General features: G+C 38.9%; 1 protein-coding gene across 1 annotated transcript in view; it reads left to right on the forward strand.

Annotated features, from left to right (window-relative positions):
- col23a1b (collagen type XXIII alpha 1 chain b) overlaps positions 1–27,035 on the forward strand; it is a 94,227-nt gene that overhangs the window by 54,884 nt on the left and 12,308 nt on the right. The window contains 9 exon segments of the mRNA XM_084137162.1: positions 10,014–10,051; positions 10,054–10,059; positions 15,479–15,505; positions 17,323–17,349; positions 17,527–17,553; positions 21,977–22,003; positions 22,169–22,195; positions 23,973–24,032; positions 24,882–24,989. Of these exon segments, the coding sequence (XP_083993288.1) occupies positions 10,014–10,051; positions 10,054–10,059; positions 15,479–15,505; positions 17,323–17,349; positions 17,527–17,553; positions 21,977–22,003; positions 22,169–22,195; positions 23,973–24,032; positions 24,882–24,989 (347 nt within the window).

Raw genomic sequence — 27,035 nt, forward strand, 5'->3', positions numbered from 1 at the left:
AAGGTTGAACCATTGTAGTCACATGGACTATTTTAATGATGTTGTTCCTACCCTTCTGGGCCTTCAAAGTGTTAATTAAATAGCTGTCAATGGAGCCCCTCCTGAGCCATCGAATTTCATAAAAAAATATCATAATTTGTGTTCCAAAGATGAACGAAGGTCTTATGGGTTTGGAACGACATGAGGGAGAGTAATTCTGACAGAATTTTCATTTTTGGGTGAACTAACCCTTTAAGGTGTGTTGACATTCATCGATTCCCTCATTAATGAACTCATTAGTGACAGGAGAGGCCAGAGGTAAATATTATCACTCCATATATAAAATAAATGGATTTTCCTCCTGTATGTGTGTCTGTATAAATTTATGAGAACATTTGGCCAAGGACAGCTCATTCATCATAGGTGTGCTTTTCATGATATCAAGCTCAACAAAAGTTTATGTTCTCCTCTGCCAAATAGGTGCCATTCATAATTTATTTGAGGCTATGATCCTCTGTCTCACTAAAGAAATAGAGGAGAAAAAGATCAGTCTATTCCTCCTCCACCTCCATCTCTCTCATTTTATTTGACAACTTGTTTTGATGCCTTCAGCTGCCTTCAGCTTCAGCCAAAAAAGATTTGGAGCTTCATTAATGAACTTATGAAACATAATTTGATGACTTATCATACTTATTGGACCTTCCAGTAAACGTGACCATAATAAACAGAAAATTAGCTTATTCCCTAATTGTAAACCCTACAGCTGTGTTTACACCTAGACCAGCACTAAATGTCTGCAAACATGCACATGCCCTAAATGTCCTAATAAATATGCCTTTGATTAAAATAATCTCAAGGGATAACTATGCTGCCATGGATTGTTTTAATAAAGGGATATTAAAATAATTTTCTGAAAGAACTAGGTCATGCTTTTCTCAGAAGTTTTATTATTACCTCCTTTGGTTTGAATCTAAATAACAAAATTAAACCTCTTTCCAATGCAATGTATTTGATTACATTAAGTTCACCTGTTGATCTCATGTTGTAGTTCTCTCTTGAATTATTATGTGTGAGTTTCATAATGAAGTTTTCACCCCATCAGAGCTTTATGATCACTAAATCAAGAGCATTTACTGTAAACCCAGAGACGCTCATAACTTCCTGCTCAAACTTTGTAGGGGCTCTTTGAAGTGAAACACCGGGGTGTCAAAATCAAATCCTGTTGCTCATCAGCTCAAATGAGCTGTTTATTCCAATCCAATGCCATAAAGCTTAATTTGAATCCAACCTCGGTCCAAATCAGTTATTTAAGCCAAACATAATGTATTCTGTAATACTGATACCACTGTGGTATTTTGGCAACATATTATAAATAGACTTTGTGCCAGAAACCGACACATTTCAGCGCATGCCGTTCGGATTACTACATATTTTGACACTCAGGTTACGTTATTATTAGTAAAGTAAGACCATACTTGTAAATAATGAAGCAGATTTTGTGGTATGATCATGTCTGTGGATCATTATTTTATATTAAACTTCATATTCTGCGTGCAAGTTTAGCCATGCAAACATCTTCTCATACAGAATAAGTCGGGTTGTGTGTTTCAGTCTGTCATTAGAATTTACTAGCCAAGCGTGACTCAAAAGATCAGGTTGTAAAGCCGTTTGCCGCTCACCTCTCGGGGCCATACGCTAACGATTATGATAAGATTATAACAGCCCGGACTCCTTCCAACCACGTCGGTTATTTGAAAAAACGAGCAGAAAATACAGCGTGCTGTTATTCAAAGCCAATCAAGACAGAGAGAGAACAGCAGTGTGTTTTTCTGTAGTTGGATATTCTGCCCATCAATCTCTCTTGTTTCTGGGTTTAAATACTTGTTAGAGACAGCTGTGAAGGATAAGGTGGCCATTTCAGTTGATCTGCTTCTAGTTTTTCAATAATACACTGCTTCAAGAGGAATGATGCCATTTTTGGAAGGCAAATTGATTTGAAGTATTGTTTTCATGTGTTTTACATGAGTTGGTGAAGACTGTAGACTGTCTTCTAGAATTCAGTATGCAATTTTCACCAGGCAAAACCAAGGCAAAAAATACCTTGGACTTACACTGAAGGTCTATGGTATTTTTGGGCTCTTTTGACTAAAAAAACAACCACAATTGTGCTAAAACACTCAGAAGACCGCACAACACTGTCCTGAAGCAATGGCGGTGAGTTTTTCACAGGCGAATGCAACTGACATTTTCTTCATAACATGCAAAAATCTAGTTTGAACCTAATTGCGCTTGATTAGATTTGCTCAGAGTTGTTTAAAAGCATCAGTTCTGTGGTTTGTTTTTTATAATTTCTTAGAGGAGCTCAGGAAAGACTGCACACTATAATCACATTACTGACTCATTGTTTCAGCTCTTTAACCATGTGTAACTACAGCTGAATAGCTTATACAGCTGAATAGCTTATACATGGCTGTTTTGTTATACTGGTTTTTCCCTAGGACGTGGTCCATGCAAAACGTCTGAGCATTTGATATCCATTTATAACCTCCATAAATAAGAGTCTAGGCAGAGACTCGATTTATTGTCTTTCATCTTGAGAGATGGCTGCCCTGTAGACAGTAGCAGGAAGAGAGGGCTGTGGAGACAGATATCTGCACTAAAGTTTTTCCATACTGCAAAGATACAGCAGATCTCTGGGTTATGGGGGTTCAACATGGGGTTAAAGGCTTGAAGATCAGTTCAGAAGTTCATCATAAAAACCTAACAAATACCAATGCACCACACCACAGTCCATATTTTTTTTCCCCATAACATACTGAGATAAGGCCATTATAAGTGCAAAATAAAGACTTTATGATTGAATAATCTGGTCCAATAAAAGATCAACATTATTTTTAAAGGTAAATGCAAAATTTTCTCTTATTAAAAATTACATTGAAAGCAGGATATTTTAAGATGAATTAGTGGTGACGAACGGGGCATGCACAATGAGTGATATTCATTACATAATGAAAAACAATACAAAAAACATTGTTATAAATTTAAAAAATATATTTTTTATTTTAAAATTAAATATTTTTGCTTGTCAAATAATCGGACTAAATTCAGTATCCCATATCAGTAATAAATCATGGGGACACAGTTAGCAAACAAATGACATGTTGGATGTCCGAAGAAAACATCACATCTTGAATATTTCCAATTGACAGCCAAATCATGCTCACTATTTCATATGTTATAAAGCTTTTAAAGACATCATAATAGTTATAGATGGAGAGATATACCCTAGATATCCCATAGGCTGATCTTATGAAAGGGATCAGTATATTATTTCTGCTAGGTAGGTGCTTTGAACATCTGCCATTGCTGTTGTATAAATCTTAAGTCTTCTATTCTTTGCAGATAGGCCTAACGGTTAATTTAGTCACGGTTTTCATCCCAGTCTTTGATCTTTGTTTAACTTTATTTTTTGAGAAATATGCTTTTGAATCAGTTGCTGTGATCTTTATTCCTAGTAGGCCAAGAATAGCATGTTTGGAAAAGCGTACTGTTCTATTCTCACAAATGTTTCAATATATAGTAGGACTTGGATAGTATTTAAAGTATGTACATTTTCTGTAGCTGTTTGTTTGTTTGTTTTACTACTGTAACTACAAAACTAGTTTAATATTTAAGTGTTAAAAGCACATATATGGTTCAAGGAAAGAACAAACATGTTATGCTGTAGCGATTGAGACTCTTGGTTGGTGTTGGCAGCAGGGTCTGAAGCGGAGCCTTGATATCCTAAGATGTGGATCAGCCGTCTTCATCTCAGTCTGGTCTGAATTTGATCTCAGGTGGGTGGGTGAGTAACGAGGGGGCAATTAACGGCTTTTCCTCCCTCTTTTCACACCCTTTCTGCCAAATTAGCCTGTTCTCTGGTGTTAAAAATTAAAGTTTTAACATATAACACCTGTTCAATTAATGCCCAAGGAATTCAGAATAAAAGACCCCAATAATTACACACTCTCAGGCCGCTCCTAATACAACACTGATGGAGGACCGGAGCCCTTATCCAAGCACCTGACAATACTTTGCAATCAAAGTGTTAAGGAATTCATTAACGTTAGGTCTTTTTGAAAGCTAGGTGTAAATGTTATCAAGGGCTCATTCCTTTTTAAGTACATTCATGTTGGTCTAAAAGCATTCTCAAAGGAAATGTCTTCCATGAACATTCCGGATTTCATTAACTTGCTGCTTTTAAAATTACTAGTTGTCGCTGAAGGATATGTGAATGACCCTATTGATTTGTATGTGTGATGAGATCCACAGTCAAATATTAACACTAAAGATCCAATTCAGGTACATTGTTATCATTTCACTTAATGAAACAAATGTGTTTGGTGGTCAGTTTTACATCATTATGCCTGTAGGTGGCCAAAAGTTCAGTTGATGATTTGTTCAAAAACACTGATTCATTTAGAAATTAAACAAATTTGGCTGCATCCGAAACCTGAAAAATGCTGCCTCCGGAGGCAGCATACGGAGGTAGGAAGGCAACAAGACCCGCCTGAATCCAATGATTGATGATCTCTCATCGATTTTTTTGAGGCAGCATAGGCTGCGTTTACACTTGGCATTAACATGCGATCACCTTGATCTGATCAAGCAGATCGGATCATAAGCCAAACAGGACACGGTGCGTTTACACCTGTCCACATCAAGTGGCTTCTGTATCTGGATAACAGATCGGATCTCGCATTCCCGTGAAAAAAAAAAAGAAAAAAGGATGGCTCCGAAGCAAAGTCGACCTGAAGTGGTGGCTTTTCTTTTAAAAACAGTTTTCAGTAGGGGAACATTTTACAAATCTCGCAAAATGAGGAGGATGAAGAGGCTGCAAGTACTAATAATGTGGATAGATGCCGTAATGGAAACGGTACAGAGAAACGTATGGGTCCGAGAACGTTGCCAGCTGTGGTGGGAAAAATGCACGTTCTTTACAGAAAATGAATGGTTCTGCAACTTTCGGGTGCGAAGGCAAACATTTTAGTATATTTGCGATGTACTTCACACTCGACTGTATCGCAAAACACCACAGCTACGTGCAGAAATTCCTGGAGTGAGGAGGGGGAATAATGACAATGGGCATGGTTTTGTGTGACGTCCACCTGTGAATGCAGACAAGATGCGTTTACATTACACTGAGATCCGATCACAATGCGTCCTCCGACTACCTCCGAACCTGGACACGCTGATCGGATAACATTCCCATCAGAAGCGTGTTTACACTTGTCTTTTCAATGTGTATGTGGACAACATCAGGATACAGGTCGCATGTTAATGCCAAGTGTAAACGCAGCCATAGATGTATCTGTTGCTGCCTATGATATCCCACAATCCTGTGCAGTTCATTTCGTGACATTTGAACTAAATAATAAATATGATGGCTGACAGTTGCGGTTGGTGCTCAGTTTGTTTGTTTTTGTATGTTTTTGGACAACTTTTTCCACTTTTGTATTGCAGTAAATAAATATTTGTTTAGTGATCACCAAAGCTCTATTTTGTTGTAGATCATTAAAACCATTATGCTGCCTCAGAAGTCTGTCCGAAATCAGTTTCATCTGGTACTTTTGTGCGCAACCGGTTAGGGCAGCAAGGCAACAAGTCAGCTGCCTAAGCTTTCGGACGTAGCCATCGTCTTTATGGGTGCGTCTTTGAATCATTCAAAGACACTCAATCGATTTCAACTGAAACACTCAAGTTTACTCGATAATGTCCACTATGGTTTTGGAGACCAATACAAATGGCTGCCCCCTCAGATAGTGCACTAAGGGTATAGGGGGTGATTTCAGACACAGCATTTGATTCATTCACTCAACCGATTTGTTCAACAACACTGACTCATTCAGGAATGAAACACCACTACTGCGTGTTGCTCGGAAACAGTTGATTCTTCTTTGGCTTTGGTTGGACTTCTATCCCTGGCAGAGCAAAACTGACAAAGTGCCTGGCAATATTGCATATAAAATGCAAGTTTCTTGATTTATTCGTTTGTTTATTGAAATGTTTTATAAAAGCAGTCATATAAAAGCATATACCATGCTGTTGGTTTTAATTCAGAACAGTACCATTCTTGTTAGTGTGATATTGCTTAGATAAACCCTAACATATATCTTGATGTAGTCTGGGTTTAGATAAAGCACTATTTGGTTGCTAATACAGGGGCCTGTCACGAGCTTGCCTATGTGACAGAAGCGTGAGGAGGCTTTTCGGGATTTTTACTGACTCTCAAGTATTTTATCACACTTCTTTAGATAAGAGCATACTGAAAATGATTTACCTCAACAGCATTGAATTGGAATTTGTAAGCTATAATTGTTTATTCTGAGATGTTTAAATTTTTACTTTGTTTTGCTAATGCAGTTGATAGGCATTATGGTGGTTTCAATTAGGAGAACAGGAAGTAAACTCTACCTCCAAACATATTTGGCCAGGGTAATTTCAACAGTTAAAGATGCATAAGCTTAAAAGTGCCGACCCAGCTTTTCCCTGTGATAAATCTCCCACACCCATCTCATGCCCTGTGGAGGGGAGCCAATGTTTATGCAAGACATTATAAGGGTGTTGGTATAGATTACTACAGATCGTAGAGCAGAGTGTGCAAAATGTCTTCCATATGATATCCACATATTCTAAACCAGACATTATGTCTGTCAATCATTCAGCTCATGAAAACTTTCACACGAACCACCATTTTCATTTTTGTGTGAGCCCCTCAAATAATAAATAGCACGAGTTTGCATGGTTGCAACATGGTTGCAAACTTTCAGACTTTAATAGCGTAATACAATCAAGTTTTATGCAAGTAATAAATGATAAATTAATCTCATATGCCTCAACTTTTAACACAGGGCCTGTTGCAAAAGTTTCCTCAGAGTTTGGGGTGGAAGTATGTCCTTTTCTTACAAATAAAAGCTTGTGTGCATTAGAATAATGAAATTTTAGTAAAAGAACAATGTGTACAGTATCGTCTAGGGGACAACATGTTTATTGCACCCAGTTGTTTGGCAAATCGAGAAATGCTGAACTTCACTTAACACTAACTTGATCAATTTGGTGCATAACATGCCAGTGGAGAAAATGAAACCAGAAGGTCCCAGAAGAGCCCTGCACATGTAAATGAGACACATCGCATCTATGAAAAGGCCAGAAATAACACACACACACACACACACACACACGCACACACACACACACACACATACATTGGATAATGGACACAGGTGAATTTTGATCCACTATGTTTCATCTTGATGTGTACTGATTCTTTAATTTTCAGCATGATTTAAGTTTTTTGACTTACTTTAGTTCTGTCATGACAGCTCTCGGACAGATTGGCATGGGAATGGGAATGGATATGGAAATGTTAAACTATTTGGTATTTGCAGAATACATCTGCTACGCAGCAGAGCAAGTACAGACATTGTTGTGAGCATGCAAGACATGTTGCTGCTTCTGCACGTAACATGCATGACATAATATAGATCTATACAGGTGGAGCTGTGGAAGGAGTAGGGTTTCTGGAAGCGCGTTGCAGGTTGCTAACATCAACTACCGGTAATTGTTTGAATGTTGAGCCGCAGCTCATTGGCTGCTGATGCAACAGCAACCAATCAGCTATGTAGATGACGATATGATTGCTACCAAATGAGTTAAATACCTATCAGCCTGCACCATCTAGAGTTTCATGCCAGAACTAGGTAATGCAAATGTGTTTTTTCAGCAGATGTAGAATTTAACTAAAATTGTGGAATAGAACTAAAATGACCAAAAATATGGACTCTATGCTGGTTTTTGAATTTAGGAGATCATGATTCACAGCTGTGATACAATATGTACTGCACAAACCACAAACATACTTTTTCAATAGCGTTGAAAAACCTTTTTCAATGAGATCATTATTAAATGATCTCAAATTAATCAAAAACAAATTCCAAAAGCAAAATTAATCAAAGCAAATTATCTAGCTAATCATTGTGTTCTAGTGGTGGTATCTTAAATTATGAATTTATATTGTCTAGAGCTTGTCTAGTTGTACTTTAGAAACTTCAAGCTTCTTCTGCCAACTTCAACCTTCCTCCTCTTCTCTTGTATATTTCTGTTAGTCTACTTTGTGAGAAAGTCATTGTGTTTGTTTGACTGGACCCATGTGAAGTCATTTTTGGCAGCTATTGTGCTGCAGAAGGGGACTGCAAAGATTTTCTTTCCTTGTCTGTCGCAAAGCTACTTTTCCCACCTCTCTTATCTGGGGGGTGGACACTCCTTGGGAAGTTTCCACCAAAATTATCACCCCAGCTTGTGGAAAAGGATGTGTTCCTCTCACATTGGGGAGGGGATCAGTGATATCTGCACAGGCTGTTGTTAAGAACACAAGTTTACATCACATATACAGCTTAAGGTGCAGTCACATTTTCCATTTCTCCACGGAACTCAAGCTGTCTGGCGGACATCTCGGCATGGATGAAGGAACATCACCTGCAGCTCAACCTGGCAAAGACTAAGCTTCTCGTCCTCCCTGCCAATCCGTCTCTACAGCACGACTTCACCATCCAGCTAGATTCAGCATCAATCACCCCACCAAGGTCGGTCAGAAATCTTGGAGTAATATTGGATGACCAGCTGACCTTCACAGACCAAATTACAAAGACAGTTCGATCATGCAGGTTTGCACTGCACAACATCAGGAAGATCAGGCCTTTCCTAACTGAGCATGCAACACAACTTCTCGTCCAGGCCCTGGCCATTTCTAGGCTTGATTACTGCAATGCTCTTCTGGCTGGACTTCCATCATGTGCAACTAAACCTCTACAAATAATTCAGAATGCTGCAGCATCAAGTTCAAGGCATTGACGCTTGCTTACAGATCTACCACAGGCTCTGCTCCCTCCTACTTTCACTCGCTCCTACGAGTCTACATCCCTACCAGAAGCCTACGATCGGTCAATGAGCGACGTCTCGTGGTACCATCACAGAGAGCCACAAAATCACTCTCCAGAACATTCTCATTCACGGTTCCATGCCGGTGGAATGCTCTCCCCACCCTCATCCGGAATGCAGAATCCCTGACAACATTCAAAAGACAACTGAAAACTCATCTCTTCCATGAGCACTTAACCTCATAAAAAAAGAAACAAAAAAAACTTTCCGTCCTTTTCCTTTAATCCTCCCTTGTCTGGCTTATGCTATTCTGAACAATGCCTGAACTTCGTATTTTGAGCACTTCTTGCGTTGGCTTTGCCTCTTCACGATGACTCGCTTAATTTAGTCCTAAATTGTAAGTCGCTTTGGACAAAAGCGTCTGCTAAATGACTAAATGTAAATGTAAATTTCGTGGGCAAAATCCAGTCAGACTTCTGTGTGAGCTGTACTTCATACATCACCACACTATTGACATTGGACAATGGATTTTTTTTCCATGCACAATTTCACTGAAATTTCAGTAATATAAACACACTTGTTAGAGGTCTCTGACCAATAAGTATCAGAAAGTATTCCAGAGATCTGTGTAATAATAATTAGTACTGTATCGTAACACGACGCATAGATCTTGAGATAATCCTATAAAGAGGCATTACATGCTGCTTTGCTAAAGTTGTACGACATCCAGGATCTGATGATGCAGTGTTTTGTAACGTCATTTGACACCGTCAGAAAGGGTCAACAAATCGGGGACTGTTTTACAGCGGAGGCGCGCTTGATATGGATTGATCACTCAGATTGACAGTTCTTGCATTTACCATTCACCAAAGAATAGTAGCGCACAACTGGAAGATCAGCGCTCATCCACTAGGATCATATTACTTCTTACTTATTTTTTACGTTTACACATGCATTAGTTCTTATATTCATGTATTTGAGTGATTATTGTCATGTATGCAGGATTTTTCTTCTTTCCCACAAAAAAACAAACAAAACAAAAACATTGTGTCTCATTTGATTGGGTGCCACATTTCAGTCAGTGCCACATTTCACCCTTTGTTACCCTCTGTTCACAGGTCCTCCAGGAAAACGGGGAAGAAAAGGAAACCCTGGTGAGTACCTGTACATTACACACACATTTGCACACATCTCATAGTTTAAAAACGACCTGAACCTAACCTGAAATTACAGCAAAAACAAATGTTAAGCGATGTTCAGCTGTTCTCCAGGATAAAGGATCAGGATCCTCTCATGTGTTCCAGACCTTTCGTTCTTCATGTCATGTTTGATTTGTGTTTCTTTGAGGAACCATTGAACAGATGTAAATGCCCGTAAATATTATGCAGTTTGAAAAAGATATTTTTTCTTTGGTAGTCTAGGTGACATTTCTATCATATTGATCAGTCGGGGTCGAAGAGAGACGTTCTCCTCGTCATCAGTCATTTTCCCAGCATGCTGTTTGTTTTACTGCTGATCTCTTAACCTCAGAAACCTGAGAGTGCTTTGAAGTTGATAACACCATGTTCCAGCAGGCAAAAATGATTATAATTATGATGTAGCTGCATATGTAGTGCTTAACCCCAACAGAAATCAATGCCTTTCAGTCAGCCTGCAGCCCAATTTGGTATTAGCAGTCAAGGCTGTGTACCCTCTACCACACTCCCCAGAAGAAGAAAAAAATCACTAAAGTATTTTAAATAATCCCTGTACTTGTACAAAGATTACCCACATTTGCAGTGGCCATGGACCCTGATGTATTTTGTTAATAGACATTTAATATATAGTTTTCGTCCTGTCATAAAAAATTAATTGTGGTCCAGTAAATTTTTCAGTGCAGCTCTTTGTGTAGATTTCTGTACTGTGGAAGTATAAATATCCTTTCCATGATAATAGAGTCATAAAATACTAATCAAGTAAATCTACTTAGGAGCAGCCCTGCACTCAATATACATCTAGTGACACATATACTCTCACTGGCCACTTTATTAGGTACACCTTGCTAGTACCGGGTTGGACCTCCTTTTGCCTTCAGAACTGCCCTAATTCTTCATGGCATAGATTCAACAAAGTGCTTGAAACACTTCAAAGATTTTGGTCCATATTGATATGATTGCATCACACAGTTGCTGCAGATTTGTCGGCTGCAAGTCAATGATGTGAATATCTCGTTCCACCACATCCCAAATATACTCTATTGGGTTGAGATCTGGTGACTGTGGAGGCCATTTGAGTAAATTGAACTCATTGTCATGTTCAAAAAACCAGTTTGAGATGATTTGAGCTTTGTGACATGGCACGTTATCCTGCTGAAGGAGCCATCAGAAGATGGGTACACTGTGGTTATAAAGGGATAGACATGGTCAGCAACAATACTCAAGTTGGCTGTGGTGTTTAAACGATGCTCAGTTGTTACAAAGAGGCCCAAAGTGTGCCAACAAAACCACCCCACACATTACAGCACCAGCACCATTCTGACCCTACCATCTGAATGTCGCAGCAGAAGTCAAGACTCATCAGAAAAGGCAACTTTTTTTTCAATCTTCTATTGTCCAATTTTGGTGAGCCCGTGTGAATTGTAGCCTCAGTTTTCTGTTCTTATCTGGCAGGAGTGGCACCCGGTGTGTCTTCTGCTGCTGTAGTCCATATACTTCAAGGTTCAACATGTTGTGTGTTCAGAGATTCTCTTCTGCAGACCTTGGTTGTAACGTGTGGTTATTTAAATTACTGTTGCATTTCTATCAGCTCGAACCAGTCTGGCCATTCTCCTCTGACCTCTGGCATCAACAAGGCATTTCTGCCCACAGATCTGCCGCTCACTGGAGATTTTCTCATTTTCTAACCATTCTCTGTAAACCCTAGAGATGGTTGTGCCTGAAAATCCCAGCAGCTCATCTGGCACCAACAACTATGTCACATTCAAAGTCACTTAAATCACCTTTTTTGCCCATTTTGACCATGTCTACATGTCTAAATGCATTGAGTTGCCATGTGATTGGCTGATTAGATATTTAACAAGCAGTTGAACAGTTGTACCTAATAAAGTGGCCGGTTAAAATAACATGGTATCATGTTAATCAAATCTATTTTTGGTCTATTATTTTCATTATTATTACTGTTATTATATCATGCTGCTTGGTAAGCTAAACAACTAGCTTGGTGAATTTATGTTGGGCTTATTTATGATAGATAAATAATCAGCCTTGTTTTATGAAGTAGCAAAGTATAAATTGCCATCCAAAAAAAAACGGCTTCCTGAAGTTCTTTCCTTCTGGGAGGTCCTTTTCTGCTCCTACCTGGAGTTATGAACATATAATCGAATTCAGGACATGTAATTGTTTTGCAAACCTGGCTTGAACACTCCTTTACACTTGCAAAATGTATTGTGCAGCTCTGTTTACTGACAGCTCTGGTCAATTAAATGGCTTTTATAGTCCCTTGAATGCGATATAAAGTGAATTGTTCTGTATCTGGAAACCTTATGCGTAATGCAGCGGCCCATTTCGGATTAATTCTTGGGTGGGTGGTGGCAGTAAATAAGGGAGATGTTTTTCTCTGCCGTGGGGCTGCTGCTCTGGTGGTCCAGTACATTCGGTGGCAGGCTCAATATGTTCGTCTTCAGTTTTATTGTCGTGTTCTTGTACAGTAAATTATCATGCAAGATGAGTGCTAATGGACCAAATTCCTCACATCATGCTCAGCATGCGGACCCTGGAAGTGATCTCAAAGCAGAGATGATGCGCTAACTGTGTCTTTGTTCTGAGTGTGATGACTTTGGCGGCTGATGGGAGGACTAACAACCTCCAAAATACACAGCCTGGTGTCCATAAAAAGCTCCTTTCTTGCCGCAGGACTCTGGGTGACCTAAACTTGACACAGTGGGAATCTCCTTTCCTCTGTTCACCATGACAGAGACGGGTCAAATCTCCCACATGGCCTTGTGACTGAAAGCACTCTTATCACCACAGCCATTTGTAGGAGTTATCGCTTGTTTACTTGGCTCTCTGATCCGGGGCAGATCTGGATCCTCCCAGCACCGTTTGTGTCTCCGGATCTATTCGGTGTCACATTCCACTCCCTATCACATCCCTCAGGCATCAGAGCAGAGACATGCCAATGACTGTCTTGTGCATTATGTTCATTGTGCTGACCAAAAGTGAGGAAAGATGTGCAGTAGAGGAAATAGCAACCCAGATGTCTACTTATGATGCTTTTGACACTTCATAAAGGGTTACTGCAGGAGCTTGACCTATTCACAAACCCCTGCACATTTTCCATTGAGAGCATGATTCAGCTTTCACTGGTATACCGCATGATTTTGCATAGCTGAAATAATTCGCCATTAAATCAAAATCATAGATGTGAACATAAATGTGAACTTCTTATTACACAAGAATGTTTTTTTGGACACCAGGATCATTCCCACACTACTGGAATGTTTTGGATTTTTTTCTTGCCTGAAATCATTAAGGATTCTCCAGATTCACAGACTGTTGAAATCTGTTAAACTTGCACCGAATGAGCGCCATTAAACATGTATTTCTGTAGACATTTTGGCCTTCTAAGTGCAAAATATCTGGTAACGCGCAGCCTCCCACTATGTGCAGTTATTCTTTTACAGCTCAGAAGACTTAATGGAGTTCTCAGCTATGTTTCATTTTAGTGTCAACTTTGTCTTAGATGTTTCTCATAAAATTCCCTTGCAAAAATAAAGCTCGACACAAATGAGACAACTGTTCACATAAGGCAGGAGTACAGAGCTATAAAATGAGCTGCTCTGAAAATTGGATCTTAGAAGAATTTATTGAATAAAGCTTGAGTTAATATTGAAAATGAAGTCTTTATATCGCAGACTTTGGTATTTTGCAAACCTGGGCATGATTTAAGACATTGTTTATACCTCTTATGAAACTAAAGACTCTCATCTGAGATGAAGTATTGAACGTTATTGTTTTGAATTTGACTGATTTAAAGGGATAGTTCACCCCAAATATGAAAATTTTGTCATAATTTACTCATCCTCAAGTTGTTCCAAACCTGTATGATTTTCATTCTTCTGCTGAATACAAAATATTTGTTTGAAGCAGAAAAAATCAACTCATATAGGTTTGGTACAACTTGAGGGTGAGTATATTATGACAGAATTTATTTTTTTGGGTGAACTAACCCTTTAAATGTGCCACCGAGGTAAAGTTCTCTACCAAGCTAACATAGATGACATTTTGTCAAAATTTTGAGAATGATTTGGAGGTCTTAGAAACATCAAAAATATGTTTTTCACTATAAGCCTGTTATACTGTTTGTTTCATAGTTATAATATATATATATTTGATATATTTCAAATATTTGTCTACTTTGAGCTTTGTCAACTTTGAGCCCATTCAAATATTTTATGTTGAGCCCTGCACTTCTAATTTTTATTTCCTATAGGCAGTGCTCAGAGCTGTCCACCCATTCTCTTTTTTTTTTAATCACACACAGACTTTTGCCAAATCTGGAGTTGCTCAAAAGTGGAAAAGAAACAAGGGTCTATTTATATCTGTGCCGCCATCCTTTGATTGATCAATGCTATGAGCCAGAACCAGGTTTCTGTGTGTGCAGATATACAGTATAAATGTGTTTGTGCGCACTGACCTCATTGACTCTGGCATCTAAAGAGATATGCAACTCACATTGACTTAGTTTTACTTCTTGATGTCGACAGAAATGAGACAACATATTAATCATTGTATAATTTTTTACTATAGGATTAATGTCCTGCACACAGTATTGCATGACGCTTAATCTTCAGCGCAACAAATAGTTGTGACTTACATACAACTGTTTGTCTTTCTCTGTTTCAGGAACTCCAGTAAGTACCCCGTTATCACTGAGGCTTTAATTCAGAACAAATGTGAGTTGGTCTGGAGTTGGGCAGATACAGCATGGCATGATCCGTGTTGGCTTTGCAACCTTGATATAGACTGCAAAATGAGGTGAGATAAGAGGGAAGGGAGGATATATGCTCCAGGAGACAGTTTCTGAATTGATCCCAATCGATTTTTCACTGTCTGGCATCCATCCTGACCGCCTGTATCCTAATAACTAGACGTGAATTTAAAAATCCAACAGCTGATACAAATCTATTCGTGCCTTCGCACAGAATGCATAGCAAACACTAGTACATGTTCAAGTGTGTATGTGTGCAATCCTCCCTATCATACTAACACTGTAGCAGCACAACAATCTTTTATTGGTTTGGTTGCGTCATATTTCTCAACATGAGCAGAAAGCCACAGTAATAAAGGAGAAGAGAGAGTAAATATGCATGGTTGCCCCAAACACGTTCCATTTTTTATGAGCTATTTGTCACATAAGTGCAATACATAGTGTTTATGTATTGCAAACACACTGTTAAAAACAACAATGCAGTATGGAGCACTTTTTACTTGTAGCATATTTGGGGGGTTGGGATGTGAACAATTTTTTTTCTTTATTTTTTTATTCATTCAGATTTTTTTAATGGTTTAATTGTAATGTTTTTTTCTTCAATAAATCCTAACAGGGCACTCCAGGACGAGATGGCTACCCGGTAATTGTCACTCTGGTTTTACACTGATCACATCTGCTCTAACCACAGGCACACACAGTACTTGAGGACTCGTTCAGACCTCAGCTTACAGGCAGTGTTAAGTGTCGTAGTGCACCACCTGCTGGACATATTAGAAATTGCAAAGAAATATCCAAACAAGGTTTTTAGTTTAAAGGTCAATAACATTCATCAAATGAAATTAAACATCTGATTTATCGCATTCATAAACCTGATGATGCCATTTGGGTTGGGTTTAAAATTTCTGATAAGATCTCTTATTTCTTTGATCGCCAAGAAGCTTGTCCTTGGCTTTCATTTTGAGTAAAACAGGTTTGTTGGGGTTAGATGGGCCAAAATACATCAAGATATTTTTTTTCCACAAAGGTTTTCATATGGTATATATAATGGGACCTATAGAATTGTATGCATATACAATGTATTACTATCCATCTATATGCATAACCTACCTATTAAACATGAAGCTCAAACTTCAGAAAGATTAGTTCAATTGAATTTTACTTAGTAATATCAAATAAGCTAATTTAATCACATCAAATCTGATTTGAATAAAGTTATTATTATATAACAATGGTTATTCTCAAATGCAGTTATCAACCTCTACGCCTACACAAATCTTACAGAACAGAGAACTATTGTTCTTTCCAATAGTTTTGCTTTTAAAAGAGGCATTAGTTGCGTGAAGCCTCCCTGACAGGCCATCGCAATCCAGATGCGATCAGTTGCATGCGTTGGCAGCCTCCGCTCCGCATAAAGATCAGCTGGGAAATATGGCCCTGTGTGAAGTCTCTCCAAGCATAACAAGAGAGCTGCTCCAAACTGAACCGTGTGCTGGACTGCACCACATGTGGCCCTTACCGGATTTCCAACTGCACTCAGAACCATCAGCACACAAGTCATCCGTTTCTTTTTGCTCATGCCGAATAGACCGACTGCATGCTCTCTTGTCACTTGTCCGTTCTGAAAGCACAAGCACACACTATTAGATCAAGACAGACAGCTCTATTGTCTGTGGTTTCTGGCTGTGTTGGTCTGAATAAAGACACACATGGAGAGAATGATCAGAAATCTGTTTATCATTATATTTTGTTTTGTTTTTTTGTTTGTTTGGTCTAATTTTACATTGTGACACATTCTTTTAATAGCTATTGCATTTAGAGCTACCAAGCTTGTTTTACATTTATCATGACCTTTTGCTTTAAAGGTCTTCAATCAGAAAGTGTTCATATTTCGTTTGGTTAAGTATGTTTCACAGGTCAAAGAGCTCTGTGCACAGACCCCTTTCAGCACCTTCAGTGCCGTGGACAGCGACCTCCCGTCCTCTAGTCTGAGCTTACTGAAGCCAGTGATGATGGACTAAACTTTTCCTTGCTCTACTCAATTATAACAGGGGTCAAATAATTATTATATAATATTTAGTTAAGACTCCACCAAAGATAAAGTTAAGAAGCCATATTTTTGCTAATTATTTCATTGTCCTTTCCACATTCAAATTTTTAATCAAAATGTCAAAACTCAATCTTCCAGTGATGTATGCTGGACTTCTCCGATCATTTAGTCAGCTTAAACTCCGTCCCTTTCTTAGAATCAACTGCAGGCTCACATTAACATCTGCCTCCATCCATTCAACAACCGATTTGTTAAAACAAAGTCCCTGCCCTAGGCCTCCCCCGCCCCCTTTTGATCATTCATTTCACGAAATAAACGAAAGAGAAAATTAAAATCTAATGCACAAGTTTATGATTGCCATGAAATAACTGTAATAACTCAATGTCCTCTTCTCTCTCTGTCTCTTTAAGGGTCCATTGGGTATGGATGGCAAGCCTGTAAGTACTATCTTCTCTCAGGGTACAATTTTTTAAACCAGATCATATTGCATCAGATCAGTTTTTAACATCATTGGTTTAATTCCACTAATACTGTTTGTAGGGGTGTATATTTTTTTGCTGTATTGTATACACTGCTCATTATATTGCAGAAAATTAACGTTTCTCTCCTTATAGGGACCTCCAGGACAAAAAGGCAGTCAGGTTAGGTTCTTTATCATTTCAGTCTAAAAAGTGATTGAATTATTGTGTGTTGCCAGCAGTGTTGTGGAATGTTACTTTTAAAAGTAATGCATTACAATATTGCGTTACTCCCTAAAAAAGTAAATAATTGTGTTATTTAGTTACTTTTTATGGAAAGTAATGCGATACATTACTTTAGCATTACATTTTTTTCTCACCTGGGCTGGGCTTAATAACTTGTTTTTTAATAACAACAACAACAACAAAAATAAAATCTATTTTTGGCAAATGTAAATATCCTTTCACACCAAATGTGAAATGAATGAGCCTCAGACTGAAATAAATGCAAATTCACACCTGTACAGTAGAGGGCGCAGTTAAAAAAAAAGAATAGGATGCAGGAGAAGAAAGTTCAACACGCCTACCTCAGCAATACAAATGAAAAAATGGAAAAAAAGAAACACAAATATGATGTTTATCGAAAGTCTTTTTTGCTTATTAGTATGGTTGAAATGGATCAACGAAGGTCAGCAGCAAAGACATTGGTTAATAAAGTGAGATTAAATACATAAAGTATATTTTTGTTATTTAACATTTAATTATTGCAGGTTTGTGTAATATTCTGTTAGCCTGGCAAGCCAGACCTACATCAAGATGTTAGGTCTGGAAACTCACCATAGACGCGGTTTAATCCGAGGGGCGGGATAAACGGCTGTCTTTCAAATTCCCTCTGCACGCAATAGGACAGCGCTTAAACCAACCAGAGCGTTTTCCCAACAGCGGAGCTAGTTGATAGATTCAACTTTTGCCATATCTGGCCGGCAAAACGACAAACACATCTTCCTTTTTTTAAGAATGACTTAAGTGCCGTTCTTTGCTCTTTTCTCAAAGAAAAACTTAACTCCAAGTCCTCCAGAGTCACGGACAAAGCCGATTCGAAAGACCGTTGTTCGCCAGCAGCAGCCGTCATTCTTTGTTTTCAAGTGGCAGCCGTCGCAACTCTGTCGTCATAAGTTAAGCCCGCCGTCGCCTACTCTATATACGACGTGATTGGCCTGACCCAATTTAGGTTTTTGCAGCTAGAAGGTCTATTGAGAGTTGCTAGACCCACCTGGCTGCGAAATACATTTTGCTGCCGCTAGGGTGCGTCTAGATTTCTAGGCTAATATTCTGTTACTTTCACTCTTCATTCTATTGCTCTATCATATTGTATCTTTCATTTAATAGTACAGCACATATTTAGAGCAGCTCCAGCAGGGCTCAGTGCGGATGATTGGGGTCAGTGGTACAAATGTTTAGACACCAGTGAAATATCAATTCTTTATTCCAATTTTGATACTACAACAAAAACTACAGTAATCAATAAAATGTGAAAAAGAATTGCATATTCATTACTGAAAACATTAAATATAGATGGATCTTTTTGTAAAGTTACAAAAGGTAGCCTATTTAGTCAAGAGCAGTGAGTAATTTATTTGTCCTTTGTTTGATTAACATTAAAACACAGCAGCAGGTTTATAAGACTGCTGCAAGAGACGTGAAAGACAATTCAATTCAGTATTCGCACGCTGAGACGCTGGTTTTCGGGGCGCGCGCTTTGGATGTTTGCGTTCATGGAACTTCTTGACTTGCACACTTCCTGTAATAATGAAGGGAATCACTCATTATACATAAATCAGGTAACAGTTCATGTTTTACTTACTTTAGTTTAAATCCAAATAACACGTGCTGAGTGAACGATCAGCAATCAAGAGCATTCAACAAAAGTGCTCTCTCTCTCTCTCTCTCTCTCTCCAGTTAACGTTAATAAAAAGCTACATGCCTCGTTTTACTTTTTTTGCCATTGACTTCCGACTGAACTACAAACTTTCCACTGACATCTGTGAAAAAGGGATGTGCTCGACCAGTTCTCGCGTCTGTGCCGCTGCGCGCTCAATCCACTGCGCGTTTTTCTCTTATCAGCTCGCACACCACAGCTATGTGTTACTATATTTTGTTTAATATTCCACTAATAAGATGCATTTACTTTATAGACAGCTTTCTTTTTTATCCCCATTATACTCTCTGTTGTGTTTCTTTGTCTGGACACAAGTGTACAAACACTGCCTGGTATCGGTTGTTGGTATCGGAGCATTTTTACGAGTATGAGTACATGAACTCATTATCGGGCCCTATTAGATCCCTATTAGATTCCTAACACAGCAGCATCTGGTATAAACCAGTCACACTTCCTGGTTTGTACATCACAGTAAACTTCAGCCCATCACCTCATTCATAAGAGTGTGATGTTGGAAAGCATCATTCAGATCTCATTCCTCTGGTTACTCCAGGGGCCAGTTGCACCAACTGGTAAGGTAAACTTTATTTTATGCTCTACTGAATATTAAACTTAGAAATGTAACCCCACTTATAAAATAATTTATGAAAGCCTAATGAAAGATTTAAATTTTCATTATCAGGTTTGTTGTATTAATATTTATTACTCATTAATTTTGGAAACAGTTCTTAAAATTAAGTTAACACTTTATTTTGATGGTCCCCTTTAGACATTCTGTTGACTATAAGTAACGTTGCACCTACATGTCAACTAACTCTCATGTATTATATTAGTAAACAGTCTGCTTAATATCTGCTAACACTTTATTGTGAAGGTCCCCCATCCTAACTGTAAGTAACTTTACATGTCAATTTATTTAACAAACCCTCACCTCTTATTCTACTAACCGTAACCCTAACCCTAAAAGTCTATTAATCAACTAATACTCTAATGAGAGTTAGCTGACATATAGGTCAATGTTTCTTATTAGGCCTAATTTCTAATACAAATTAATTTAATTACATATTTAAACACACTAATTATTGTATTTCATGATTATATATTGTATTTCAAAGATGTAATTTATTACCATTACTAAAAACACCAGCCAAAACGAGATAAACTGAAATGCATAGCTTTTCAACACTACTTCTCTTTACAAATTTGAAGGCTGCTTAGTGGCTGCTTTAATCAGGGACAGTAAAGGTCATATTTTGTGACTACACATTACAGAGGACTTACCTACTGTCTTTCTGGCTTGATACTAACTAGTGGTTACAAAGAACCCACTGGTGGTCTTTACTTAACAAATTTAATTGACTTACGAATGGCTAGTGCAGTCATACCCAGTTCTCTCGTCCTCCTCTTATTCTCATATATGTGTTTACATGGGGGAGGCCAGGTAGGGCCTCAGTGTCACTTTTGTGGGAGAAATGAAATGGCCAAAGGCCTCTTTTAAAACCCATTCGACGGGTAAACACTGGAGCAATTAATTGCTCAGAACTGCACACAAGTTGGGTGAAGCACATCAGTGAAACACCAACAGCTTTCGCCTATTACGTCCAAGTTTAGAGTCACTGGTTTAAAAATCACACTCAAGAGGATGGATGTTTTCTTGCTAAAAGCAGAAGGGCACTTTAGTCGAGTGTTTACTTGAAAGACCATTAAAGATTAAAGAAAAGAGAGGCGCGTTTTTGACTGGGCACACATGAAGAAGAGGGTCTCTGCATAAACCACTTTACATAACAGGAGAGATGTACAACATCTCAACCTTATCTAAATTTTCTCCATGTATGAAGTCAGAATCATCTAATGTAGCTTCTCCATCACAATCATAGCATCAGAGGATGAAATCAAGTGAATTATTAAGTGCCATCATTGTTGGGTCCAACATTAACAACCTCCAATCCAGTCCATATTTTACAGCATATCCTGGCATATAATGATAAAACTCCAGTCCGCTTTAAAAAGATCAAAGGTGGCAAAAACTCTCCCAAGATTCCTGCTGTACCATTTTTAACTGTCCACAAATTCATGTTTTGAGCTCAAGTTAACATTAAGTGCACTTAGGACAAGAATCTCATTTTTAACATACTTTGAACAATACCAAGACAACACTACACTGACTTCTGAGAATAAGCTCTTATGAAACAGCACACAAAATTACAGCGCATGAAAAGCCATATTGATCATGACACCACAGAGCATGATGAAAATGTGATAATCAGAATGTGTCTTGTTGTTTTTGTGGTCTTAAGCAAAGTTTCCTGCATGGACCGCTGAGCAGAATAAAACCAGAATAATATCATCCATTCCCTCAAACCAGCTGCCCACTCATGAAATAAAAGCTCTTATGTAAAGTGATATGCAGAAATATTTGCTGTCATCAAGAATGGAATGTCATCACATTGTTTTATCTTCACTCTTCTAAATCCCTCTCTTCATATTTCATGATAAATTATTGTTTTTCATTTAGCCAGTAGTTCATTCAAACACTCAGATTCAACCTCTAAAACATCTGCCAGTCATTTTTGAAGGTGTAAGTGGTGTGGTTTGCAATGGAAATATCCTGCGTTGTTGAGAACAATTTCTAATCTGTCACTTTGAATCTTTCTCTTCTTTTGCCAGGGAATGCCAGGACCAAAAGGAGATAAGGTATACTCACCCCACAACACATTCCAGCATGATAAATGTACAATTTATTGGAGCCATCAAAGCATAACAATGATAATATTGCTCTAACTGAAGCATTTCGAGCCTGTTACCCAATGAGATACAAAGAAACTCATAAGTAAGTGCTAAGGGTTGCTCTCTCCACAGGGTGACCAGGGAGACATGGGACCCAGGGTGAGTGTCACGTCTCATTTTTTTGCTCAGTTTCTTCAGAAGTCTGAGTTTACAGTGGTTGCTCTGATCTAAGGATGCCTCTTGACCTGGAAGTCAGTTTAAGCTGTTTCATTTCAGATGGTAGCGCTTGGTTGCTATCAGTCTTACATTCTGATGTTGATAGAAGTTAGATCTTAATCTGTTAAACTAATTCATATTACAACCTCAATATGGTATCAATCACTGTCCGTATGCCTCCACCAAGCCTGTTTTCGCCTCATCCACAGGGAGAAAACGTGAGCCTTGACAAATCAGGAATCCGTCAGTGAAGATTGTACCACTTCTCTATCTATATCTACTCAAGCTATCATTTAAATCATTTGGCTCCCTGTACTTCTTTTAGAAACATGTGCTTTTTACACAATTAGAAACATGTGCTTTGGCTGCTCTCTTTCTTTATGTTAAGAACATGTGTTGTATGCACTACATTGTTTTTGCTTTACGCCATCACAGTCTGACAGTAAAAAAAATGAACCAAATCATTTGAAGTGGCGACGTGAGCAGTCAGGAAAAGGAAAACAGCATCTCCCATGGGCTGTGTTCCTCTTTTTGTGTGGATGTAAGAGTCAAATTAGCGCTTTTTCAACTCCAGTTAAGCAGGAGGAGTATTACCCCTTGGAATCCATTAAAGCTCTCATGGGACGATGGCCCCTTGACCTGGAAGTCGATTAAAGCCGTGTTTCCTTCCAGATGGCAGGACTAGGGTTTGTAGTGCAGGTGGATAGTTGACCTTATGCTTACTCTTGACTTATGACTTTTGCCCTATGCCCAGACACAGAAGAAGCAGATCAGACTCACAAAGTAGTCTTTGTGTCATCGGAGGTAGCTGAGAAGAATGTCCTGCGCCTGTGTAGGGTTGTGATGTGCACCATTCAGAATTGAACTCTGAATACTGTTTAAATTCCAGTTCAGTTCCTGAATTTGAATTGAGGTTGCAAACAGGATTCAGAATTGCAATGAATTGAAATTTAAAGAAAGTCACATTACACATTTTAATTAGAAAAGAAGAAACTGAGAAACTTTGAATGTTGACTTGACAAAGACGTATTTAAAAGTTCTGGGGAAAAGTTTGAAAAGTCTTGAAGTTTGAAGGCTTTTAGTCAAGGCCTTACTGATATATTGAGATCATAGCATAGACTTGCCACCCAGAAAATCTCTAAAAACAACATAGAAAAAGCTCAGAACACCCAAGCAACAAACTATAAACTACTTAGAAACTGCATAGTAATATCTCAGAAACCATGAAAATCAACTTAGCATCATGGCAGCAAGTTGTGCATGGGCAAGTACCTGTTTTCTGCTTACAGTGCAGAAATCTAGGCATGCTGTGGTTGTTCTCGACACCATTTCAGTACAGTTCCTGCAGAGTACGTACCTTGACAATCTGTGAGAAAGGAAAATCATGAAAAAGTTTCTCCAGGGAAAAAGTAGCCTTTCTTCATGAATGCATTGAAGACCTATCTAACCGCAACTCTAAACATAAACCTCATCACCATGTGCACCCACTGAAAGTTAATCATATCCAGAAGGTTTATGGGCTTGGTTTCTTAAAACAGAAGAATAGCCAGAATAACTTTCACAGGATTCAATTTCAAGTTGAAGCTCAGAATTACAATGCGAGATGTCATCACCCTCCATTATATGTATCCTAACAGTGTCATTCTCCAAATCATCTCCTCTTTCCCCCTTACGTCATTTCCTGCCTCCGTTTTCTTCTATATGACCTCTGACCTCCCAGGGACCACCGGCCTACGCTGCCTCTGCAGGCCTGCTCAGTAATCAGATTCTCACGGTTAAGGTTTGTCCCTCTCAGCCTATCATCCCTGCATCTCCTGACACATGTGGCCATCCATGTTCACAAACATCTGTGCCTTCATACCTTACTCTGTTTCACTATTTTTTTCCACTTCTCCTTTGTTCCCACAAACCCTTATGCTGAGAGAAGACTGCGCAGGCTGAATGTCTGTTTTTCCAGCTGTGATTACTGGCATCCCTGCTTTGTTTCTTATGCACTCTGTCCATCTTTCTCATTATCCATCCTCTGCTGTCAGATGGTCTTCCATCGCTATGAGCATGGCTTTCTCTCGGCTACGGCTGACCATCACACTTTTCACAGGCACCTTCTAAAGGTAGAGCCAGACTTGTGCATGCCTTGCTGCTTTTCTCCTTTTCTCCATTTCTTCTGTGTCTTTGTCCTCAATTAGCAAATTTGGCAGTTTACAATGTTGTGTTGCATTCCTGCTTTGAATTTCAAACAGAGGGTAATTGTTGTGTTTATTGACAATAGTTACGAAAACATGTTTGCTAGACCACAGCAAATAATCAAGCCAAAATAGCTTTTTGGATTTTTTTTTAGCAGTAGTGTCTTGCATTATCTTAATATGTTAAACGAGACAATTTTTGTGAGGAACAAAATACATTTCTTTATAGATAGCTCTTTGAAGCTTTGGCCCCATAAACATTTTACATGCTGCATCTGAATACCGAATCCAATCTTTCGATTGGATGAAACATGAAGCATAATTAGTCTGCAGGCAAAGTAAATGACCTATTTGAGTAACCTCAAGACTACGGGGATCAGAAGCAACAATGAAATTCTTTTCAAAGACAATATTCAAAAATACTTGTTCTGTCTCTCTTTCTGCAGGGTGATCAAGGTCAGGCTGGTCCCCCAGGACCTCCAGGAACACCTGGTCCCAGAGGGCCTCCAGGAAACACAGGCAAAGATGGGCCACAGGGCCACCCAGGAGAGCCGGTGAGACACTTGCTTTCTATCTCACATGATCTCTTGTGCCTGTGTCTTTACTGAGCTCACTCATTCTACAGCTGTTGCATCTCATATATGAGTCACACTGTGCTGACAACCCCTGCTCAGAAGACCAGGTGTAGCTTCTCACTGAGCTGAACCCTGTGCTCAGTGTTGGGTTCAGACACACTGCATTTCCTTCTACACTTGCGTTCTTGGCAGATGCTCCCAAATCAAAGTGACTTGGTTTAAAATATGCACAAATTGTGTAGGACAGGACCTGGGGTTTATTAAAATATTTTACAACAAATTTGAGCAATATTAATAGTGACGCTTGTTTTTAGAATACAGAATCGCAGTTGTTTTACGTTCCATCTTCATAAATCATCAGGGGCGGGGTGGGGCGGGGCAGGGCTGTATTGTATCATGAGAACACTCATTTAAACAGCATACACACTGGAACATTTGACTGCATATCACATTTTTGACAATATTGATACTACTCGCAATCGTAATGCAAAAGAACGTTCTACGGGACATAAGCCTTTAAATAAAAGGGTTATTAAACTGTTTACACTGTCACATACAATAAAACAGCCTGCACAGCAACAGGGAATAAAAAATGAACAAAAAGCCTGCCTGCTTACAAAACACCGAAGGTGGACTTGCGCTTAGGAGAAGAGCGGATTAGTTCTTTCTACGCGCACTGCTACGGTCACAACATGACATCACACTCTCCACGTATGCTTTAAAAAACCTAATGGGGTGGTTGATTATGATTTCACTTTTCTAACTTTAGTTAGTGTGTAATGTTGCTGTTTGAGCATAAACAACATCTGCAAAGTTACAACGCTCAAAGTTCAAAGGAAGATATTGTTTTTTAAGGACTACAACGGCTGGTAGGGACTAATCGACATTCCTCCAGGGTTAGTGACATCACCAACCCTAACATTTACATAAACCCTGCCCACAGGAACACGCAGTCCATGTTGAGAAGAAGAAGAGTTGTTGTAGTATAGCACATTTGTGAGTCTGCTCAAGCTGTCCCATCCGTCTTTTTACATGCAATACAGTACGTAACACAAATGCAATAGCATGTCACTCTGTAAGCATCTTACAACAGTTCCCACTCGAGAAATTTTATAGATTATCATGACAGAATATGCTAATTGAAGATAGTTAACTCCACATCAGCAAGATAAATTCATCATCCAACCATTCAGAAACGTCCTGTTGCATTCTACATATTGTCACTTCTTTTTGAGTCTCTCCATCATTGTCTGACTTCAGTTTAAACATAAAAGGCAGAACAATTTCAATTGCATTTACAATCCTGTGAAAACACAGCACCACCACTTCCCGCGCCCCTGTATGAAGCCTCAACATGCTGTTTTCAGTAATGCATTATATAACATTCTGTGATGCAGGATACTTGGCTATTGATGTGCAGCTCTGGAGTATGTAACTCTGATGGTTTCTGCATTTGTAGTAAATGCCCTGTTTTCCTCAGCCAGTTTATCCCAACATGTTATGCACTTTGTTTCCTTTTCAGACTACCATCTAAACCAGGGTTCACCAATCTCTGTCCTGGAGGGCCGCTGTCCTGCAAGACCCTCCAGGACCGAGATTGGTGAACCCTGATCTAAACCAAACAAATAATAGTGCAGTGTTGAAGGGCAAAAATTCTCACCCTGCACTCTGCCTCATATTGGGAGCAGATGTTCTTGGGTCAAGAAGCTCAAAGGCCATTTCCTGTTATTGTGTCTCAAATTGTGTTTATATATGCTTCAGTGAAACCACCTCATTAGTCCTGATGCCATGCCTTTGTCCTTCTCAGAAGTGCCGTGGAGCATGACAGACATTGTGCTGCGGCACTTATCGAGTGCCTGTAGGGATACATGTCTTACAAATTAATCAGATTTTCAGCAGGTGGTATTTCTTCAATTTTGAATCTCTAGCTGGCTTGAATATGTCCTTGGAAGCTTACTGGATGTCTGCCAGAAATGTCTGACTGTTGTCTGCCGCTGTGACTGTTGTTTTGGTGTGTTCCAAACT

The sequence above is a fragment of the Abramis brama genome (assembly GCF_963993115.1).
Source record: "Abramis brama genome assembly, chromosome: 15".
In the NCBI taxonomy this organism is placed as follows: Eukaryota; Metazoa; Chordata; class Actinopteri; order Cypriniformes; family Leuciscidae; genus Abramis; species Abramis brama.